The sequence below is a fragment of the Macrosteles quadrilineatus genome, unplaced genomic scaffold (genome assembly GCF_028750875.1).
Source record: "Macrosteles quadrilineatus isolate MER2022 unplaced genomic scaffold, UCM_ALF_1.0 Scaffold_1__1_contigs__length_201487025, whole genome shotgun sequence".
NCBI lineage: Eukaryota > Metazoa > Arthropoda > Insecta > Hemiptera > Cicadellidae > Macrosteles > Macrosteles quadrilineatus.
Genome location: NW_026542594.1, coordinates 106,234,550 through 106,253,886, shown reverse-complemented (window position 1 = coordinate 106,253,886; position 19,337 = coordinate 106,234,550). Strand labels below are relative to the sequence as shown.

The 19,337-nt window shown below is 36.6% G+C and overlaps 1 protein-coding gene across 1 annotated transcript in view; it reads right to left on the bottom strand.

Annotated features, from left to right (window-relative positions):
* The window catches only part of LOC128982442 (uncharacterized), a 111,678-nt gene that overhangs the window by 8,383 nt on the left and 83,958 nt on the right, over window positions 1–19,337 (bottom strand). Inside the window, exon 10 of the mRNA XM_054401432.1 lies at window positions 7,528–7,691. Coding sequence (XP_054257407.1) covers window positions 7,528–7,691 — 164 coding nt within the window. The remainder of the gene's footprint in view (window positions 1–7,527; window positions 7,692–19,337) is intronic.

The window sequence follows — 19,337 nt, the reverse complement described above, 5'->3', positions numbered from 1 at the left end:
TCTATGGATCCAGCATGCTATTTCCAAAATATAGTGATCATAAAAAGTAAGAACTTTAAACTTTTGAAACAGTTTTTTACTAGGGGTTCTAGGGGGAACTTTGCCAATAATTCGTATTACTTTTATTTGTAATTTAAAAATATTTTTGAATAAGGAGAGTTACCCCAGATCAAGATACCATATGTCATTAATGATGAGAAATATGCATGATATATTATTAGCTGGGTTTCTGGATTCGTTACTTGTGAGATTGATTATAAATTAAAAGTCATAGTTTGGTATTAACTATCTTTATAAAACCAAAAGTAAATATTTACAAAAACAACATAAACAAATGAATACTAAACATATGTTATTTGTCATCTTCCCCTTGAGCTTGGAGTCCTAATCTTTTTTTTATAAATCTATTATTTCTTCTCCTTATACCCTTGTCTTTAATAGAAACTAAATAAGATCTGGGTTGTTGAAGTTTCTTCTCTATTACTCCTTCATCCCATGTTTTATTGAATACATCTTAAACCCATACTTCCTGCCCTTCAGTAAAGCTATCTTCACGGTTTAAAGACTTTCTATCATAATGTGACTTTTGTGCTTTCTGAGTTTCTATCATTTTTTCATAGATGCTGTCCTCAACAAGTTTGGGTTTTAATAGTTCTTCTCTCATTGGAATTTTACTTCTTAAGTGTCTGCTGTTAAGAAGCTGAGCTGGAGAAACTTCAAGGTTAGATATTGGGCTGTTTCTGTAGTTTAATAAGTATAACTGCAGATCTTGTTTTGTTTCTTGACATTTTTTTAACATTTCTTTCACTATTCCGACAGATTTTTCCACTAATCCATTTGATGGGGGATAGTATGGACTTGTTGTTATGATTGTTACATTCCATTCCTGAGAAAACTGCTTAAACTCGATACTGTTGAAAGGCATATTATCAGCAATCAGTGTTCTAGGTATCCCAAATCTAGAAAATACTTCTTTAAGCTTAGAAATAATAACTGAACTACTTTTTGAACTTATCTTCAGAGCCTCAATCCACCGAGATTAATAGTCCACAATTACTAGATAATAACTTCGTTGAAATTCTGCAATATCAACTGCAATTTTGCTGAATGGAATGTTTGGAATATCATGATTCATCATTGGACTTCTGGTTTTTGATTTCCCAAATTTTTGACAAATTTTACATGTTGACACTACATTTATTACATCAGAAGTCATACCTGGCCAGTAAAACAATTGTTTCATTTTTTCAATTTACTAGGCAAGTTTAGATTTCTTAAATAGCGAAATGGCAATACATTGACATCTGCCCCACTGTCAAGTTTGAATTTTATTTCTTTGCCTTCTACCAGAAGAGTCTTATACCAAGCGTTTTTATTTTTTATGCTATCAACCACACAAAGGCTATTAATGTCTGATTCATGATTGTCTTCAACTGACATGCTGTTATCACAAACATTTTGCAAATTATTACATTGTTTTGAACCAAGGAATTTATTATTATTTCGGCAAACACTAGCAAAGTGGTTTGGCTTACCACATTTTTTACAGATTCTTCCTATTGCAGGACACATTCCATGATGGATACCACCACATCTATAACAATTATTAGTTTTGCCTACCTGTCTGTTGTAACCTCCTTGTGACGTGTTATACCCCTGCTGCTGCTGCTGATTAAAACGTCGTATTGCACTCATGCCCTGTCCATCTGTAAATTTAGAATTCACGACCGTGTCAACTTCAAAATTGTTTTGATCTGTTTTACCTTTATTATTGACAAGTCGCACATTTTTCTCTGCAAGTTCAGATGCTTTACAGAAGTTGATTACTCTATCAAAACTTGTATCTTCTCTTAGTAGTTTTTCCTGCAACTCTTTATTATTCACTCCTAGAATTATAAGTGCTCTCAATATTTTTTCTTCCTGTTCTTCAAACTTGCAACATCTTATTAGATTTCTGAGGTCTGCGTAAAACGAGTCAAAATTTTCATGAGGTAGTTGTTTCCTTGAAAATAAAAGATGAATGCTCATGGTCATATTTTGTTTTGGTACACAGTGTTTTTCCAATGTCTTTATCACGTTTTCAACAGTTTCAACCACAGACTCATCTTTTATTGAGTTGTACAATTTCAAACCATCTGTCCCCAGTAGATTTTTCAGTCTGGCTAATTGAATTTCCTTACATTCTTTCGTTGTTTTTGTTGCAATAAAGTAAATGTCGATTTCTTCCTTAAACTGTTTAAATTTGTCTGAAATGTTTCCCTCCGATAGGTTTAGTGGATCTGGTTTGTTGAACTCCATAATATTTAAACTTTACTTTGTCTTCTTCTATTTAAACTTTACGACTGCGCCATGATTATAAATTAAAAGTCATAGTTTGGTATTAACTATCTTTATAAAACCAAAAGTAAATATTTACAAAAACAACATAAACAAATGAATACTAAACATATGTTATTTGTCAGAGATTATTCTTATTGAGAAAATGAAAGGGTCTAATTTTTTACTTAAATTTTCAATTTGAGATGCCCAGTTAAGATTTTTATTCAAAATTAATCCGAGGAATTTTACATTTTGTTGTGGAGATAATTGATTATTTGAAAGGATAATGTGATTTGAATCATCTTCCCTGTAGTTAGCTGAAAAGTTTATAATTTGTGTTTTTTCCACATTTAGGGCCAGACCATTTGCCCGGAACCAGTTACCCAGAGCAGAGAATTCTTTGTCTATGCTAGTCTGCATGACGTCAATAGTGGGTCCTCTACACAAAAGCATTGTGTCATCTGCATATTGAAAAAGTTTCATCTTTGTTATATTTGGCAGATCATTTACATAGATTAAAAACAAAGAGGGACCCATATATTGACCCCTGTGGCACACCACATTGCACTTTATCCCAAGATGAATTTACTTGTTGACCATTTTTGCTGATTTTAGTTCTCTGATATCTATTAGTTAAATAGGAAGAAAACCACAGTTGCTCTTTTCCTATAACTCCAATTTTGCCTAGCTTTTCAATTATTGCCTATTTACATCTATTTTTCACAACAACTTTACTGAATACATTTGTAACTGAAACAAATAAATATGCCAGGAAATACTTAGGTTCCCTTGAAGGCAATTTGTCTCCTAAAAGCCGTCTACGCGATCCTGGACGAATACAAGCGTCGATGAGATGGAAGGTTTCTTAACAGTCATTTTAAATATGGGAATAAACAAAAAGCCTAGCATAGAAAGCTATTGGTCGTCTGCATCATCACAAAATCAACCCTGGTTCAGCAAAGTTTTCAGTCGAAACAGATTTGAACTATTACTCAAATTCTTTCATATAGTAGATTCGGACACACTTCCTAAACAAAATCAGCCTAATTATGACCCATGTGGTCGTTTTCAACCACTAATCGGCCACTGTAATAGATTATTTCGACAGTATTTTACTCCATCAGAGAAACTTTCAGTGGTTAGTCAGTACAAAGAAAAGAGTTGCACTAACACAATATCTACCCAAAAAGAAACACCATTGTTTGGGAATTAAGTTGTGGGTATTGTGCGATGCAGAAACAAAGTACTGCTCTCAGTTTTATTGCTAGAAAGGATTAAAATATGAAACCGACCGTGACAGAATTGACAAATATGGTTTGGGCCCTACAGTGGTAGTGAAACTCCTGGGGATGGCAAACCTCTTGAACAAGGGGTATCACATTTTTCTCGACAATTTCTTTCTCACTAAGAAGTTGGCCAGGTATTTGCTCTCAAAAGCAGCTTACCTAACTGGAACAGTTAGATTGGGACAGAAAGGTATTCCACGGCAGTTGAAAGGAAACTATGAGGTGGGGAAAAAGGTGTATGTAAGGAAGGGGGCCATTTTACGAATGGCATTTAGAGAAAAAGCCACTAACCGAACCCAATCTATCATGATGTCAACCAAGGCAAAAACTGGCAATGTAAGATACACTATAAGGAGAAGTGGGAGGATTGTGATAAAAAAACAAACCTAAAATTGTAGACCAATACAATCGTGGAATGGGTGGAATTGATGGAACTGACCAGATGTTATACACATATCTAGACGAAAGACGATGCATGAAACATTGGAAGAAGGTCATCTTCAACATCTTTGGCCGAATGGTCCTCAATTCCTATGTTAATTATAAGTTGAACACCGATAAACCTATTTCCCGACTCGATTTTCAGGTTTCAGCTATAGAGGCATTGGCAAATGAATGGCTGGCAGTGATAAATGCTGCAGATGGGGTTGGTAATGGTGGTGGTGATGGCCCTGTTAGAAAAAAAAAATGGAGTTGAGAAGCTGGAAGGAAATAAAGAAAAGAATTGTGCCATCTGCAGTGGGAAGAATGACCCGGAAGGTAAAAGGAGGCGAAGTAGAACCGTGTGTGTTTCCTGCAAGGTCGGGTGTCACTTGGACTGCCTCCCGCGTCACAAGTGCAAGTAATTAAACCCAGCAAATGAATATTTGTAAATATATGTAAATAAGTGTAAATATGACTCAAAACTGTGCTGTTAATTTTTTTAAGTTATAACATTACTTTCTCGAATCGCTCGAAACTGTCAGCCTGTGCTTCACAATTCACTGGACTAACAAAAACAAAGGTATGTCGTAACTAACATTTTATATCTATATATATAAAATCCAATGTATGTTTGTTTGTATGTATGTATGTTTGTTTGTTTGTCCTTTATGGACTCCGAAACCGCTCGACAGATTGTAATGAATCTTTCAGGCATTATTAAGCATTATTTAAGGATGGTTTGTGTGAAGTTTGGTGCAGATCCGTCAAAAGGGCTCCGCCCCAGTGGCTCTGAAGTTTCCCATGTTAACCTTATGAGTACTCATATTTAAATGTAATTTAAGAATCTTAACAGCTGGTTCAACTAATCAATTTGATTCTGTGATGTTCAATAGTATTAAAAAGTTAATAGGTTTACCAACAGGGTGCAGCACTATTATTTTTTTATATTTATGACAACAGCTAATTTGCAACCAAAAGGTGAGTAAGCGTAGCGAACAAACTTCAACCTGGAGGCGAGTTAGTGAGCGAACGAGCTAAGCTGTAGGCAAGTGAGCACAGCGAACGAGCTCCAACCTAGGTGAGTGAGCGTTACGAACGAACTTCAACCAGGACGTGATTGACCCATGCGAATGAGCTCATCTTGAAAATGAACGAGCTTTTGACATAAAACCACATTAGGACAGGACGACGTCTGTCGGGCCAGCTAGTATTATATATATATACCAGCTAGTATTATATATATATATATATATCCATGGTTACAATTTCTATTGTTTTTTTATTTTTTTTAGAAACAGTATTTTAAAGTCTAAGAAGTATTAGCCTATAATTACATAAAAATTATGTTATTAATGCAACTGTAATAAATTAGGTACAGTAGAGAGTTGAAAATCCGAACGTCAAAAATCTGAAACGTCAAAATTCCGAACCGTTCCTTAGGGTTTTAAAATATTGAATTAGCACAGAGACAACAGATGTTTTACAATTTCGCGGGCCAAACAGTTGGCGCCTTGCAGGGAAATGAGTGAACTCGCCGAGCCAGTCTGTGTTTTGTTAGTTTCCAATGTAACTAATCTACATATTTTTTCAAGAAACGAATACAGTATAATGTAACAAAAATACCTAAGTACAAAAACTTTGTTTTCATTTCATTCAATGTATCCTAGAATTGTATTTTTAATACTGTAGGCATAATTATGTGTCTATTAGGCATTACTTGGCTATGTTTGAAAATCCTAACAAATCGGTAATCTGAACTATCTACGGTCCCAATTGGTTCGGATTTTTGACTCCCTACAAAGTATTTTGCAAAAATAGATTTTTTGTAAAAATTACACATTTTAGAATTTTTCACTCTCATGAAATTATTTATAGATATTTTGACCTAAAATTATTACTACATGCTCATAAGATAATAGGGATTACGGAAATATATAGTTTATCCATTACAATAATTTACAAAAATACATTTTAGAACATTAAAATACAAAACTTTTAAAAATATTTCATAAATTTGTATTTTTTTCAATAGTAATAATATTTAAAAACTAGTACAACTTTTTTAATTATACTTTACGTTGTAGATAAACTAAAGACGTACAAAACAAAACAAAAAGTAAAGATCTAGCTATAACCTAAGCCGAGTTATGATCGTTTGAACATAAGACACCAAATTAGTGGATTTTGTTGTGGCGCTTCTCAAACAATGAACCAGCCGGCGGGTCAGCGACCTTCAGTCAGTCAGCTGACTAGGTGCTCAGTGGACACCACGTGCCATCTCGCATGCGTCAGTGGCCGTAAAAGGGTTAAATTAGATGTTCAATTCTCTTCAGCACAGTCATGGCTGCAAAATGCAATGATCAAGTACTCTGGCATAAACGTATGGCTCATTTCAACTATGACGATTTAACAAAATTGTCAAATGGCTTGTTGCATGGAATCAATCTTTCTGATAAAAAGCCTGATATTCCTTGTAAATCATGTACGTACTTGGCAAAAGTCACCGACTACCTTTCCAACCAAGTAGTAGTAATAGTTGCTAGAATAGGTACACTCTGAATTGGTTGGACCGATGGATGTAAATTCTCTTGCTGGTTCTAAGTATGTTCTTACGTTCCTATTATTGACTTTTTGTACACCCATTGAAAAGTTAGGATCACACCAACAAAGAAATATTTGGATGAACAATTTTCACCCTAAATTCATAATGTGTGGTTTAATATGTTTTATTTATTGCTATTCATTCCACAGCTAAGAAATCATACATTAATGAACAGAACATAATGTCAGCTTATAGTGTGATTGTTGACGGAAAGCGGCTGGCTGAAGGGTCGACCCTACTCACACACACGCAGGCCTCACACACACAGGCGCAAGGGATTAGGACGGACGTGGGACGGACCATTGACCTGTCGCGCGAGTCATCGCTGGCTCCTGGAAATTGAACTATCAATTTTTTTAATTTTACGTTTGCTATAAAATCTGGTAACGCTTTTGACTTCAGCTCAAAATTCTTAGTGAAATGATACCAAACAATATATATTTTGCTTAAAAGGGGAAAAGCTACGAATACTTTAACACGTTTTTATTAGCTAGCTACTTGTCATAATCATTTCGCGTTTGGACTCATTTTTCATTGAATTAAACAACAAATGTATTAACACTAACCATTTTACTGTATATCTAACATCAAATGAATTGCAATTTTGAGGTATCATACAACAGATGTTATATTTCTTTAGTGAATAGGGGATCGGGGCTTTCAGGCAATTAGGACGGTGGTGAGTGTGCGTGCGTGAGTCGGGTCCCTCGCAGGTAGGGCTGAGCTCCAGCCGCACTCCGGTAAAAATCAGACTATAGTAACCTTACTATGTCAGAATGTAACCTTACTTATCATCTCTTATTTCATACAACCAAAAACCTTTTGTTGTATTTATTCTAATGATCGCTTCATAAAAGAAATTTATTTAACAACAGTGTTACACTATTGAAACCTTACCTTGCATGTGTCCTCTCCAGGTTTGCCACCAGCACAGATGAAGCTTTCATCCAGTTTAAAGTGTTTACCTAGTCTGGTCTGACGTAAAGCTTCTAAGCAAGCACTTCTTGGAACAATTGGAAGTTCCACGCTCTTCAAGATTACTTGGTAGTTTCCCTCCTTACCTAAAAAATAATTCAACATTTAATAAAGTGGAAGAATTTGTTAAATGTTAATGAATTTTATTGAATGGTAAATGCTTTATAGCGTATTTATACACCTTTACTGATTTTGAGTACGCATGAAACATATCAGGTTTTAAAAAGTGGTAAGAATGCTACAACAACACATTCCATGACCAGCGAACCCTATTGTGTGAATTTTAGACTGTTACAGAGTTTTGATTCTCTGATTTTCGGTTAAACGACCCTGTGCCTTGTCCAACCCTCCCTGCAGACGATCAAATACCACAAAATCACACGCTATTTTCATCTACAATAGCCATTAACTACACTCAACAAGTTTACTCATCTATGGTATGACTGTACACCACAGCAGGTTTATTGAGACAACTTCTTTGCTACCCTGTCTGTAGTCAGCAGATACACCCTAAGCTTCAGCCACCTGCACTTAACGGTACTTTCTAATTTTCAGTATTTTTAGCGAATTTTCCATTTAGGGAATAAGGCTTAATAACCATATTTATAAATATATAAATATTTAATAACCATAGGAAAACAATTTCAAAGGTAGTCAAACTCAGTTATATAAAACAGTCAAATATTTATAAGAAATTGTGTGTTACAAAGAAAAGGTGTTATTATGATAAATTTATATTTGATTTAAGTCATAAAATATGACAGTAAATCATTTTGGCGGTCCATAAACACATTACAAACATTGCCACAAATGAATTGAGAACCTCCTCCTTTTGTTGGTAGTGGGGAAGTCGGTTAAAGAAGAAAGGTAGTAATGTGGGAGAAATATCTCCTGAAAATGGATAACACATTTTGAATCCCCCCATCAAGGCAGGTGCGATTAGCTATGCGGAACCGCTCATAGATAACTGTGTTGTTATTCATATGTGTTTGAGAACATATGGTATTAGAATATTACTAGTTAACCACCCGTGCTCCGCCACGGGAATATTGTCAGCAATAAAAGAAATAATAATTAACAAATACTGTTTATCTTTGTATTTTATTTAGGGGTTGTTTAATTTTTTACATGAAATAGAACTGATAGTTTGCCTGTATAAACTATTTTATGTTAATCAAACCGATATATTATTTTAACCAAATGAATGTTTTATATTAATTCGAGTTTCATTTGAAAAATAAATAGTATACGAACTGGGCAATGCTGATAACCTAATAAGCAGCTATTTATGCTATTTAGATAATTTGCTCAAGTATATTCCTATATTCGTCGTTTTTTTCATTACATTTGTTGTATGGAATAAAGATAGTCACTTAGCCTACATGTAAATCAGCATCAGCAGTTGGTCGCATTTCACGAATCTTTGACCCATACTGTGAGTAAAAACTGTGTTTACGTCGTATATATAAAGTTGGGCATACTTTGTTCAATGTTAGAGGCTATTAACGGTCCAATTTGATGGAAAAGGAGTCGTGGATTTTAAAACTATGTAGACTACCACTACCAGAAAGATGTTGATTCAAGTGAGACTTAGAACTGGCCATTTCAAATGCAGATTTGTATTATATTTTGCTCAAATAGTTTTGTTGTCTCTTTTGACCCTTAATACTTTTTTATAGTGGCTGTGTTGATAAGATTTTCCATAAACTCAAAATGTTGATAATGAGTTCATTTTACCTTCCCCTTGTGACAACATAAGGAAAAAATATTTGTGCCTCAGTTAGTCTGTTCTGACTAAAAATTCATAGATTTGCAGTACTGACAAATCCAATCTAACGACCCCAATTTAAAAAAATGGTATTTTTTAGAAGGGGCTTCCAGAGCACATTTAACACCATCACTGCTCTTTACCTTTTTAGTTCAATGGTTCCCTACATGTTTTTTTTTTTTCGTTCTGTATGTCTCTTTACGTCCGGTTAATGATTACCTTTTCTTTTTCTTTTTGTACTTTTCACATCCTGGGGTAATGATAAAGTTTTATAACGCTATAATGACCCGAGTCAACATTGCCATCAAACATCAAGTCAGATACCGGTACTTCTTCGCCAGAACCGAAATCGTAAGTCACAGTTTCTCAAGCAACTTCCCTGTGTAGGCCTACTCGAAAAAATATAGTTAGGGTATAGTTCACTGATAAATTGTAGTTCCAAATATCCCAGCGTACTCGCCATCTCGAGAAGGTAAAATTTGGACGTCGAACACTGATCTTGAGTAAGATTAATCACTTACGATAAAATGTTTGTATGTTTACCAATCATTAGCAATTATCTGTACAACTTGCAAGGATTACCCTATGATTGTTCTGGTGGCTATAGAGAATAAATTGAATAAATTATATTGATCAAAACGATAAGTTTCCGTCCCCTACTATGGGTATTATTTCACATTACATACTCAAACTTAAACTCAATTACCACTTTCCTTCAGATCACTTTGCAGGAAAACAAAAACATTTTTGTGTCCCAGTTAGTCTGTTCTGACTCGAAATTCATAGATTTGAAGTAGTGACAAATCCAATCTAACGACCTCAATTCAAAAGAGTTGGTATTTTTTTGTAGGGACTTCAAAAAGCTCTTAATCTCAGACTATTATTCCAGGTTTATGGAGATTGCTAGACTAAATGACTTAAAAATGGGCACTATTGTGACATATACAAAGTCCATCTTCGCACGTCATGGTGTACCTGAGACAGTGAGAGCAGACTGTGGTTCTCAATTTGACTGCTGTCAATTCAAACAACTTGGTCGTGATTATGGATTTAAATTGATTACATCAAGCCCAAAATTTCCACAAAGCAACGGCTTCATCGAAGCGCAAGTAAAAAACTTTAAGTACCACTTAGAAAAAAGTGATGATCCCTACAAAATGCTACTTATGTTAAGAGCAACCCCTCTAGAAAATGGGAAAAGTCCAGCGGAATTACTTTTCAGGAGGAGGATCCGCACTTATGTTCCAATAATGTCTGATCAACTAAGACCCTATCTGGTAGACGCTGAAAAATTAAGGGAAAAGTAAGAAGCAAGAATTGATCGTCAAAAGATTTATTTTGACAAAAGACATAGAGCCACAGAATTGCCTACTCTACCTGTTGGAGCTCAAGTCCATATAAAGGACAGGAATCAAGAAGGAACTATATTAAACAAACATCCTGCACCTCGATCCTATATCATTCAAACGCAAGATGGTTGTTTGCGGAGGAACAGAAGATCACTGCAAAGATTTAGCACTACTATGCCTCTGATCACTCTCAACCAGCACTGCAGACATGTCCTTCCGAAAACCTCAGAAGATCAGAACCTTTCGATCATCCTGCATTGGCATCACAGCCAAATCCTTTAGCAAATCTAAGAAGATCAACAAGACAATTCAAACCTACCCGGAGGTTCGATCTTTGAAGGGGAGATGTGTTGTTATTCATATGTGTTTGAGAACATATGGTATTAGAATATTATTTGTTTAGTTTTTGTTGGTAAACATTCTGAATCTTGATTTATTGTAAAAGCTACCTAATAAAGTATTTGTCTTATTAAAACTATATTTTAATTTAACTTACGATAACACTACAATAACTGCTGATTAGATAGTGACTTCACTCTTGCTGAGCTGAAGAATGCTTTGAAAACATTTAAGTGTGATGAGGCCCCGGGGCCAGATAGAATTCCTTGTGAATTTTTCAAAAAATCACCCGAAAGTTGTTTGTGTATTTTAATAATAATTTAGGCCTACAACAAAATTTTAAACAGTGAAACTGTTCCAAAAACTTTCAAAACCTCAATTATTTTCCCTCTACACAAAAAAGGAGACCTCAATTTAGTTGAAAACTACCGTGGATTATCTTTTATTGATAGCGTGGCCACAATTTTTACAAGTCTCATAAACAATAGAATACAAACGTGGATTCAAGAAAATGAAATAGTAACGGAATTTCAAGCGGGTTTTAGGAAAGGTTACTCCACTATTAATAAATTTTTTTAATCTGGCTTGTATGGTTAAGTTACGTCTATCACAAAAAGGAGGAAAGTTATGCGTTTTTTGTTGACTTTAGCGCGGCTTTTTACAATTGATCGAAAATCAATGTTTTTTAAACTCTCAAGTTTGGGATTATCGACGTGAGTGCTGAATGTATTAAAAAACTACTACAACAGCACCAGTTCGAGTGTGTGGTGTGAAGGAGGTGTATCTGACAGTTTCGAAACTAACACAGGTCTGAGGCAATATTGAATAATATTTAAAAGAGAGAGGCAAGGCTGCAAATTGAAGGCAAGCGACAAATGGTGGTATATGGGTAAAATGATCGAGGTGGTAAATGAGTACAAATATTTAGGAATCACTTTTATAAGTTCCCTTTTTTGGAGTAATCATTTTAAAGAAAAAGCCAGAAATGGTAAATTTGATGTTGATTCAGTCTGGAGTGCTTAATGTAAAAACCCAAAAGTACCGCTAAGTTCCAAAATATGTTGTTTCGAAGCGGTAGTGCGAGCTACAATCTGTTACGGAGCTCAGGTGTGGGGATGTATAGAAAGCGAAAAATAGAATCTGTTCAAAAAATATTTCTAAAAAAATTATTTACTTTACCTTTTAACACACCAAATTATGCATTATATTTGGAAACATGTTGTGAAAAGTTATATTTTTATACTTTGAATGTAAATCTAAATTATTTATGGAAATGTTTAATGTTGCCAGCGGGGAGATTGCACAAAATTTTAGCTAAACAAATTATTTCAAGGAATGTATTTTGGAGTAAATAATGGGAGCTTCTGGGACAACAATTAAATATAAATATTAATTTTCAAAATGATGATTTAGCAGAGCTTAGCGAGCAGTTGAGTTCGGTAGCGGAAGGGCTACGTTGTAGGTGGAGGGGGGAGTGTGTTGGCCGTGAGCGCACCTCCGTGCACCACAGCCATTTACTGACGCTCGACCTTAAACTTGGAGATAAGAGTCCCCTTTCCATTTCGTGGATTTTTAAAGCAAGATTATAGCTTATCAACCTGAATTACAAGCCTTTTGGCTTGATCAAAATTACAGATGTTCCTTATGTAACCTGAATGAAATGAAACAGTCTATCATTTTATTGCAATTTGTCCAATTTTAAAACACATAAGACATTTCTGGCTGGGAAAACATTTTTTAAATTAAATAGAATATCACCAATTAAATGGTAGGAATTGGCGGGCTTTAGCGAGCTATCTGGAAAACGCTTGGAAGTATAGATGGAAGATAGTGACTGAATTTAACTTTTGAACATAAATTAACTGCTATATGAAACTCGTCTATAGATAAGCTAGGACCAGTTTGTTTTTGATTTTTCACTTATTTAATTTTATTCTGTAATAAAGCACTCTCTCTCTTATATTTATTGATCTATACTTTAGTATACCGTCCGACCGTAAGCCCGATTACAACAAAGGTTTTTGTTGTAAGAAATACTTAGTAAACCAAAAGTATGGCTTTTATTCATTCAAAATTACAACCATGTTTTAGTTAAGAACAAATACAATATTTACAAACAAATCAAACAATAAATATGATCAGGTGATAATGTTCACATCACCACATTCTCCCCCACTATTTTTCAAGGTAGGTATAGCATATGTAATCCTTTAGATATGACGGAGGCTTGACATTCCTCTTTGGACGTAGTTCCCCCACAGCCGTCTCTGAAGTTGGGGTCTCAGATACAGTTTGTTGAGTTTCATTAGAGGTTTTAAATCCAATATAAATTACGAATCAGTAATAAAAATAGGTGAATCACAACCAAAACAATAGTCAACTCGTGATAAGGAAGGAGGAGGGGGAGGAAACACTTCGATATAATGCATCAGTCTAGACGTGCCCTCAGTGCGTACCGTGTGTAATTAAATGTGTGACATCAATGAATTTTAATCTCAACGACTTCCTCTGGAACAAAATTTGATGTCCTTGACAGCCTGATGAAGTTCCCATCGGGAACGAAACTGCAGTAGCCTATATAGACTGCAAAGGATCACTTTGACAGTATAAGGTATTTAAACCATTATTTATTATAATATATATCATGTGTTGTGTCCTCGGGACCACATAAGTTTGCAGTTGGTGGCAGCCAATCACAAGACAAGGCTAGTGCAACATTGGCACATCACCAATGACAACACAAATTAAAATATACAAAGCAATATTTTCAAAACAGCTGGTATAATTCGTTTTGGCAACACCGCGCCGTTCTCATTGGTTCATTCAAAACCATATGGTAAATAGGCTCCTCCCTAAACTGCAAACTTATGTGGTCCTGACAATAGATCAAAAATCATCTATTTAAAAAAAGTTTGGTACAAACATGTAAACTTATATCTATTCAAACAAGTTTGTGAACCAGAATCATCGGATAATGCGATCTGGTTTCATGGGGTTTTATGGTGTAACAATTTATTTTTTCTATTTTCACCCCTCAAATTATAGTTTTGCAATAAAACTATAATTTGAGGGGTGAAAATAGAAAAAATAAATTTTTACACCATAAAAACCCATGAAACCAGATCGCATTTTCCGATGATTCTGGTTTCTTTCTTTTTGCTTCTTTCTGAACCATTTTGTACATCTTAAAAAAAAAACCTTTTTGAACCCTAAAGTTTTGTGCGCATAATGGTTAAAACTGCAAAAATAAAAAAATAACTGTAAATTTAAAAATTCTAAGTTTTTTTTTACACTTTAATATAATCAATTTTTACATGGAAAAATAATAAAACATTTGCTATTTAAATTAATAAATAACTGGTACTCCAGCCCCATCTTCAAACTCTCTAAGGGTCCTCCACTTCTTCCTTGTCCTCCTTAGACACATGCTGCTGGCCCTTAACGTCGCACAGATGGTTTTTACCCTTATCCAGTTCATCACTAAACTGTAAGGCTTCTTCCATTGTTCTGTTAGGCGTTCTGCCATTGCTCTGAGCAAGGTCTGAAACTCTTTGCCCAGCATTCCGTCCACAGACGTGACTAGTGGGGTAAAAGATGCATTTCTGGTTTCTGTTATTGTTAAATATTTCCTCTTCTTCGACAAGTACATCGAATAATGCTTCCGTCTGAACCTCCCATACACCCCTACAAGCCAAGTCTGCTTTGAGTGCTGCAGTATCAAATGACCCTTGCTCAGAGATCATTGGTTCTCGAACACAGTTTCCCCATGCTAGCTCCATCAAGCGTCCAAGGGTATCCCTTACCTCATTATGTCTTCTTATTATCAAACCACCTGTGCGACAGTTAAGGGCATGTTCCATATTGAAGTTTTTGCCACAGCCATCACATGAAGAGGGGAGGTGTATAGGAGTTTTCCCATATCTTAATGCAAGAGCATCTCTGAACTACACTGGAGAAAGATCTAAGTTAAGTTTTTTCAGAGGAATGCATGACAGCCATCCACTGTGTTTCGCTTTAGTATTTGCTCCTCGCAAGATAATTTTTTGTTGTTTTAGAGGATGATTTTGAATAGTCGATTTCAAAATGTTTTCTTCTAATCTTCTCTCCTCTTTCAAGTCCTTTTTTGTGATAATCAAATGTTCTTCATGTTCTTGTATACTTATTTTCCTCTTAGTTTTTAGGGAGTATATGATGGATTTACAACATCTCTTTGAAGCTCGGAACAACGCTTTTCCCTGAGCGGTAGGATCAACTAAACCAATTCCTCAATTTTTTACTTGCAGATGTAATATTTTTTGTTCATCTTGGTTCAGGTGAGAGCCAAATAAAGCAGGAAATACGTTTTGTTCTATTGAGTTTTTTTTATTGGATGAAAATTAATGTCTTCACTTTCAACAACTCTTTGAAAAAAATTCCATTTAGCTTGTATGGATTTTGTGGCAACAGTGTGTGCAGATTGTGGGTATTTTTCAGCTACATTCGCCAGACTTACCAAATGACTATTCCACTTTTCTACCTTCTTTTTAATGAAGACATCTTTTTCAGTTTTGTCACATCCAATAAATCCTCCTAAATAACTACTCCCAGTAACAATCTCTAATCCTGATATGTTGGATAGGTCTAATGTTGATGGTTCAGATCCAACAATCAAACGGGTTTTGTGAGCTTGTGGGTAGTAACCATATTTAGTCCCAATTTCTTGTAATTTATCCCCCCCCCCCCATTTCATCACATTATCAAGTTTTCCTTGAAATGATGAGTCATCCGCATACCATACTTGGTTTGTATCTGTGATGGTTTTCAATTCATTAATTAACGGCAAAGTGGCTAATCCATATAATATCATGGATAATGGGTCTCCCTTGAGTAATGCCTTCTCTGCTATACAGTTGTTTTTTACTTCCTGGCATAATTAGTGCAGCCTTACTCTAGTATGTGTTGAAAATGAATTGTGCAGCCCTTGGCCATTTAATTCTTGCCTGCCATAACGCATGAACTCTGTTTATCCTGTTGAAGGCATTGTCAGCATCAACCATTATCATACAGCTGTCTTCTTCAGCTTGACGTTTTTCTTCATATTGGTCTCTCATGAAATGTATTGCACCTTCAATTCCTGCTTTTAATCCTACACAGAGTTGATCAGTGCCACATATTTCAATAACTTCATCACCAGCTGCAAGAATTATGCATTTTGCTAAGATATGGCGGAGCACTTCTCCTATACCCACCGGTCTAACACCAGGGCATTTGTCAATTGCAACCAACCGATTAGCCATAAGAGCTTGAATTTTTGACCAAGCTATGATTTCCTCATTTAACTTCATTGCTAATTCAGCAATTGACGCTCTTAAAAAAGCACTTTTTCTACCATGCCTTAGTAAAAAATCTGTCCATTGTTCAGAAGTACTCCTGCCTGGCCCTCCACTTCCATGCAATTTTCTTGCAGCTTTTTCTACATGTTCAGCTGTGATTTCAACTGACTCTAATCTAGGCATTTCTTTCATGTGGCTGGGTAGTCTTAACAATTCCAGATGAGGCATTGTGCCATTTGGATGTTTTTCTTTCAATATATCAAATACTGTGCGTCTATCACCATCTATTATAGTATAAGGACTTAATATGCCTCCTTTATTGTCTTGACTAATAATCCGAGATGCTTCTTTTATTTTTAGCGAATTTCCCATATAGGGAATAAGCTATTACCGTAGGTCTCATTGTAAGACCTGGACCCGGGACCGATTTACTTTTTCGTTTTGAGGTCCCCAGAGGCCAAAAACACCATCCGTTCAAATTCATATATATATATATATATATTTATATATTTTTATATATATATAGATATTTATATATATATCTAATATATAAAATTCTCGTGTCACAGTGTTTGTCTGCAAACTCCTCCGGAACGACTTCACCGATCGTTATGAAATTTGGTGTGTAAATTCTGTAGGTATGCGAATCGGACGTAAACTATTTCCCGTTTCGAAATTCTTAAAAGGGCTCCGCCCCAGTGGCTCTGGAGTTTCCCATGTTAACCTTATGAGAAATGGAATTAATGAATCTTAACAGCTGTTTCAATTAAACAAGTTGGTTCTGTTCTATGATGTTCAATAGCATTAAAGTTACAAGGATTACCAACAGGGTGCAGCACTATTATTTCTTTTACATTTATGACAACAGCTAATTTGCAACCAAAAGGTGAGTGAGCGTAGCGAACGAACTTCAACCTGGAGGCGAGTTAGCGTAGCGAACGAGCTAACCTGAAGGCAAGTGAGCGCAGCGAACGAGCTCCAACCTAAAGGTGAGTGAGCGTAGCGAACGAGCTCCAACCCAAAGGTGAGTGAGCGTAGCGAACGAACTTCAACCAGGACGTGATTGAGCGATGCGAACGAGATCATCTTGAAAATTAAACGTAACGGTACTTTCTTTCCATCGGTCTGTCTTAGGGGAAACCTATAACTTAGGCGATACGAAGTTCGCCGGGTCAGCTAGTATATTTATATATTTATATATCTATACTTATAAAAGGCAAAGCCCTCACTGACACACTCACTCACTCACTCACTCATCACTAATTCTCCCACTTCCCATTTACCTAGGAAGCTGAAATTTGGCACACCGATTCTTTAGGTATTAAATAGGAAAACTAAGTTGTTTTTATTCTGATCGGACCCTCGGGCTCCGCCCCAGTGGCTCTGGAGTTTCCCATGTTAACCTTATGATTTTTCATATTTAAAAGGAATTAATGAATCTTATCAGCTGTTTCAATTAAACAAGTTGGTTCTATTCTATGATGTTCAATAGCATTAAAGTTACAAGGATTACCAACAGGGTGCAGCACTATTATTTTTTTTTATTTATGACAACAGCTAATTTGCAACCAAAAGGTGAGTGAGCGTAGCGAACGAACTTCAACCTGGAGGCGAGTTAGCGTAGCGAACGAGCTAACCTGAAGGCAAGTGAGCGCAGCGAACTAGCCCCAACCTAAAGGTCAGTGAGCGTAGCGAACAAACTTCAACCAGGACATAATTGAGCCATGAGCCATGCGAACGAGCTCATCTTGAAAATTAAGAAGTTAAACGGGGCAAAGCCCGCGGGTACAGCTAGTATATATATATATATGTGTGTCCGTTAGCACAATAACTCGAACAAAAAATATCTGATTTTGATGAAATTTGGTATAAACGTTTAAACCTACATTTATTCAAACGAGTTCGCAAACCAGCATGATCGGACCATGGGAACGGGGGTTTATGGGGGGTTTTATGGGGTAAAAATGGGGTTTTCCCATTTTTGACCCTTTTTTTTTTTTGAAGGGAGAGGAGGGAAAATACTTTTACGCACACAGGTAGCCAGCCTGTAGTGTGAGACTCCTGAATCTATCGCAGACTACTCACTAAAAAACCCCCTCTACTCTGTTAGACACAGACCTGGAATTGTTTTTCACATTACTTCAAGTCAGGCCAACATGTTACCTAAGCCCTCAGGGCTCTCACCGTTTATGGCATTTGGATACTTTATGACCTACACCGCATCCCGGTCAAGGTCGAGCTTCTTGGCGCGGAGAATACCCTGGATGTAATGTGACACACAGGTCCAATTGTCCTCACCCTCCGTCATCATCGGTATGACCGTGTCCACCGACAGCAGTCCTACTAACTGTTGAGCCTCCAGGCGGGGCCTTTCCCAACGCTGGCAGTGGAAAAAGGTATGTTCCACGTCATCGGGAATGCCTGGGCAGTATATGCAATCGGGTGACACGGCTTTGCCCATCCTGAACAGGTACGACCGGAAAAAGACGTGACCCGTCAGAAATTGGGTGAGGTAGAAGTCCACCTCTCCGCACCGCCGATTAACCCAAGGTTGGACTTGCTTTATCAGTCGCCTGGTCCAGCGTCCCCGAGTCTCCCGTTCCCAGCTCTCTTGCCACAGCTGGTAGGTGCGGGTGCGTTCCTCTGTTGGTGCCTGGTCCTCCCCACGGCGCTGATAAATTGCTTTTCTCTCCGCCGCCAAAAGTTTGACGGGGATGACTCCAGCAACCACCAGGACGGCGGGTTCGGACACTGTTCGGTAGGCGGATGCAACTCTTAGTGCTGCCTGACGCTGCACTCGGGCAAGCCGCATCCTATATACCTCCTTATTTAGAGCGTCTGCCCACACCTCAGCACCGTACAAGAGTACGGACTGGACAGAAGACATTAACAGCCTTCTACGACTGGACCGAGGCCCTCCGACATTGGCCATCAACCGGCTAAGAGAGGAGACCACCCTAGCGG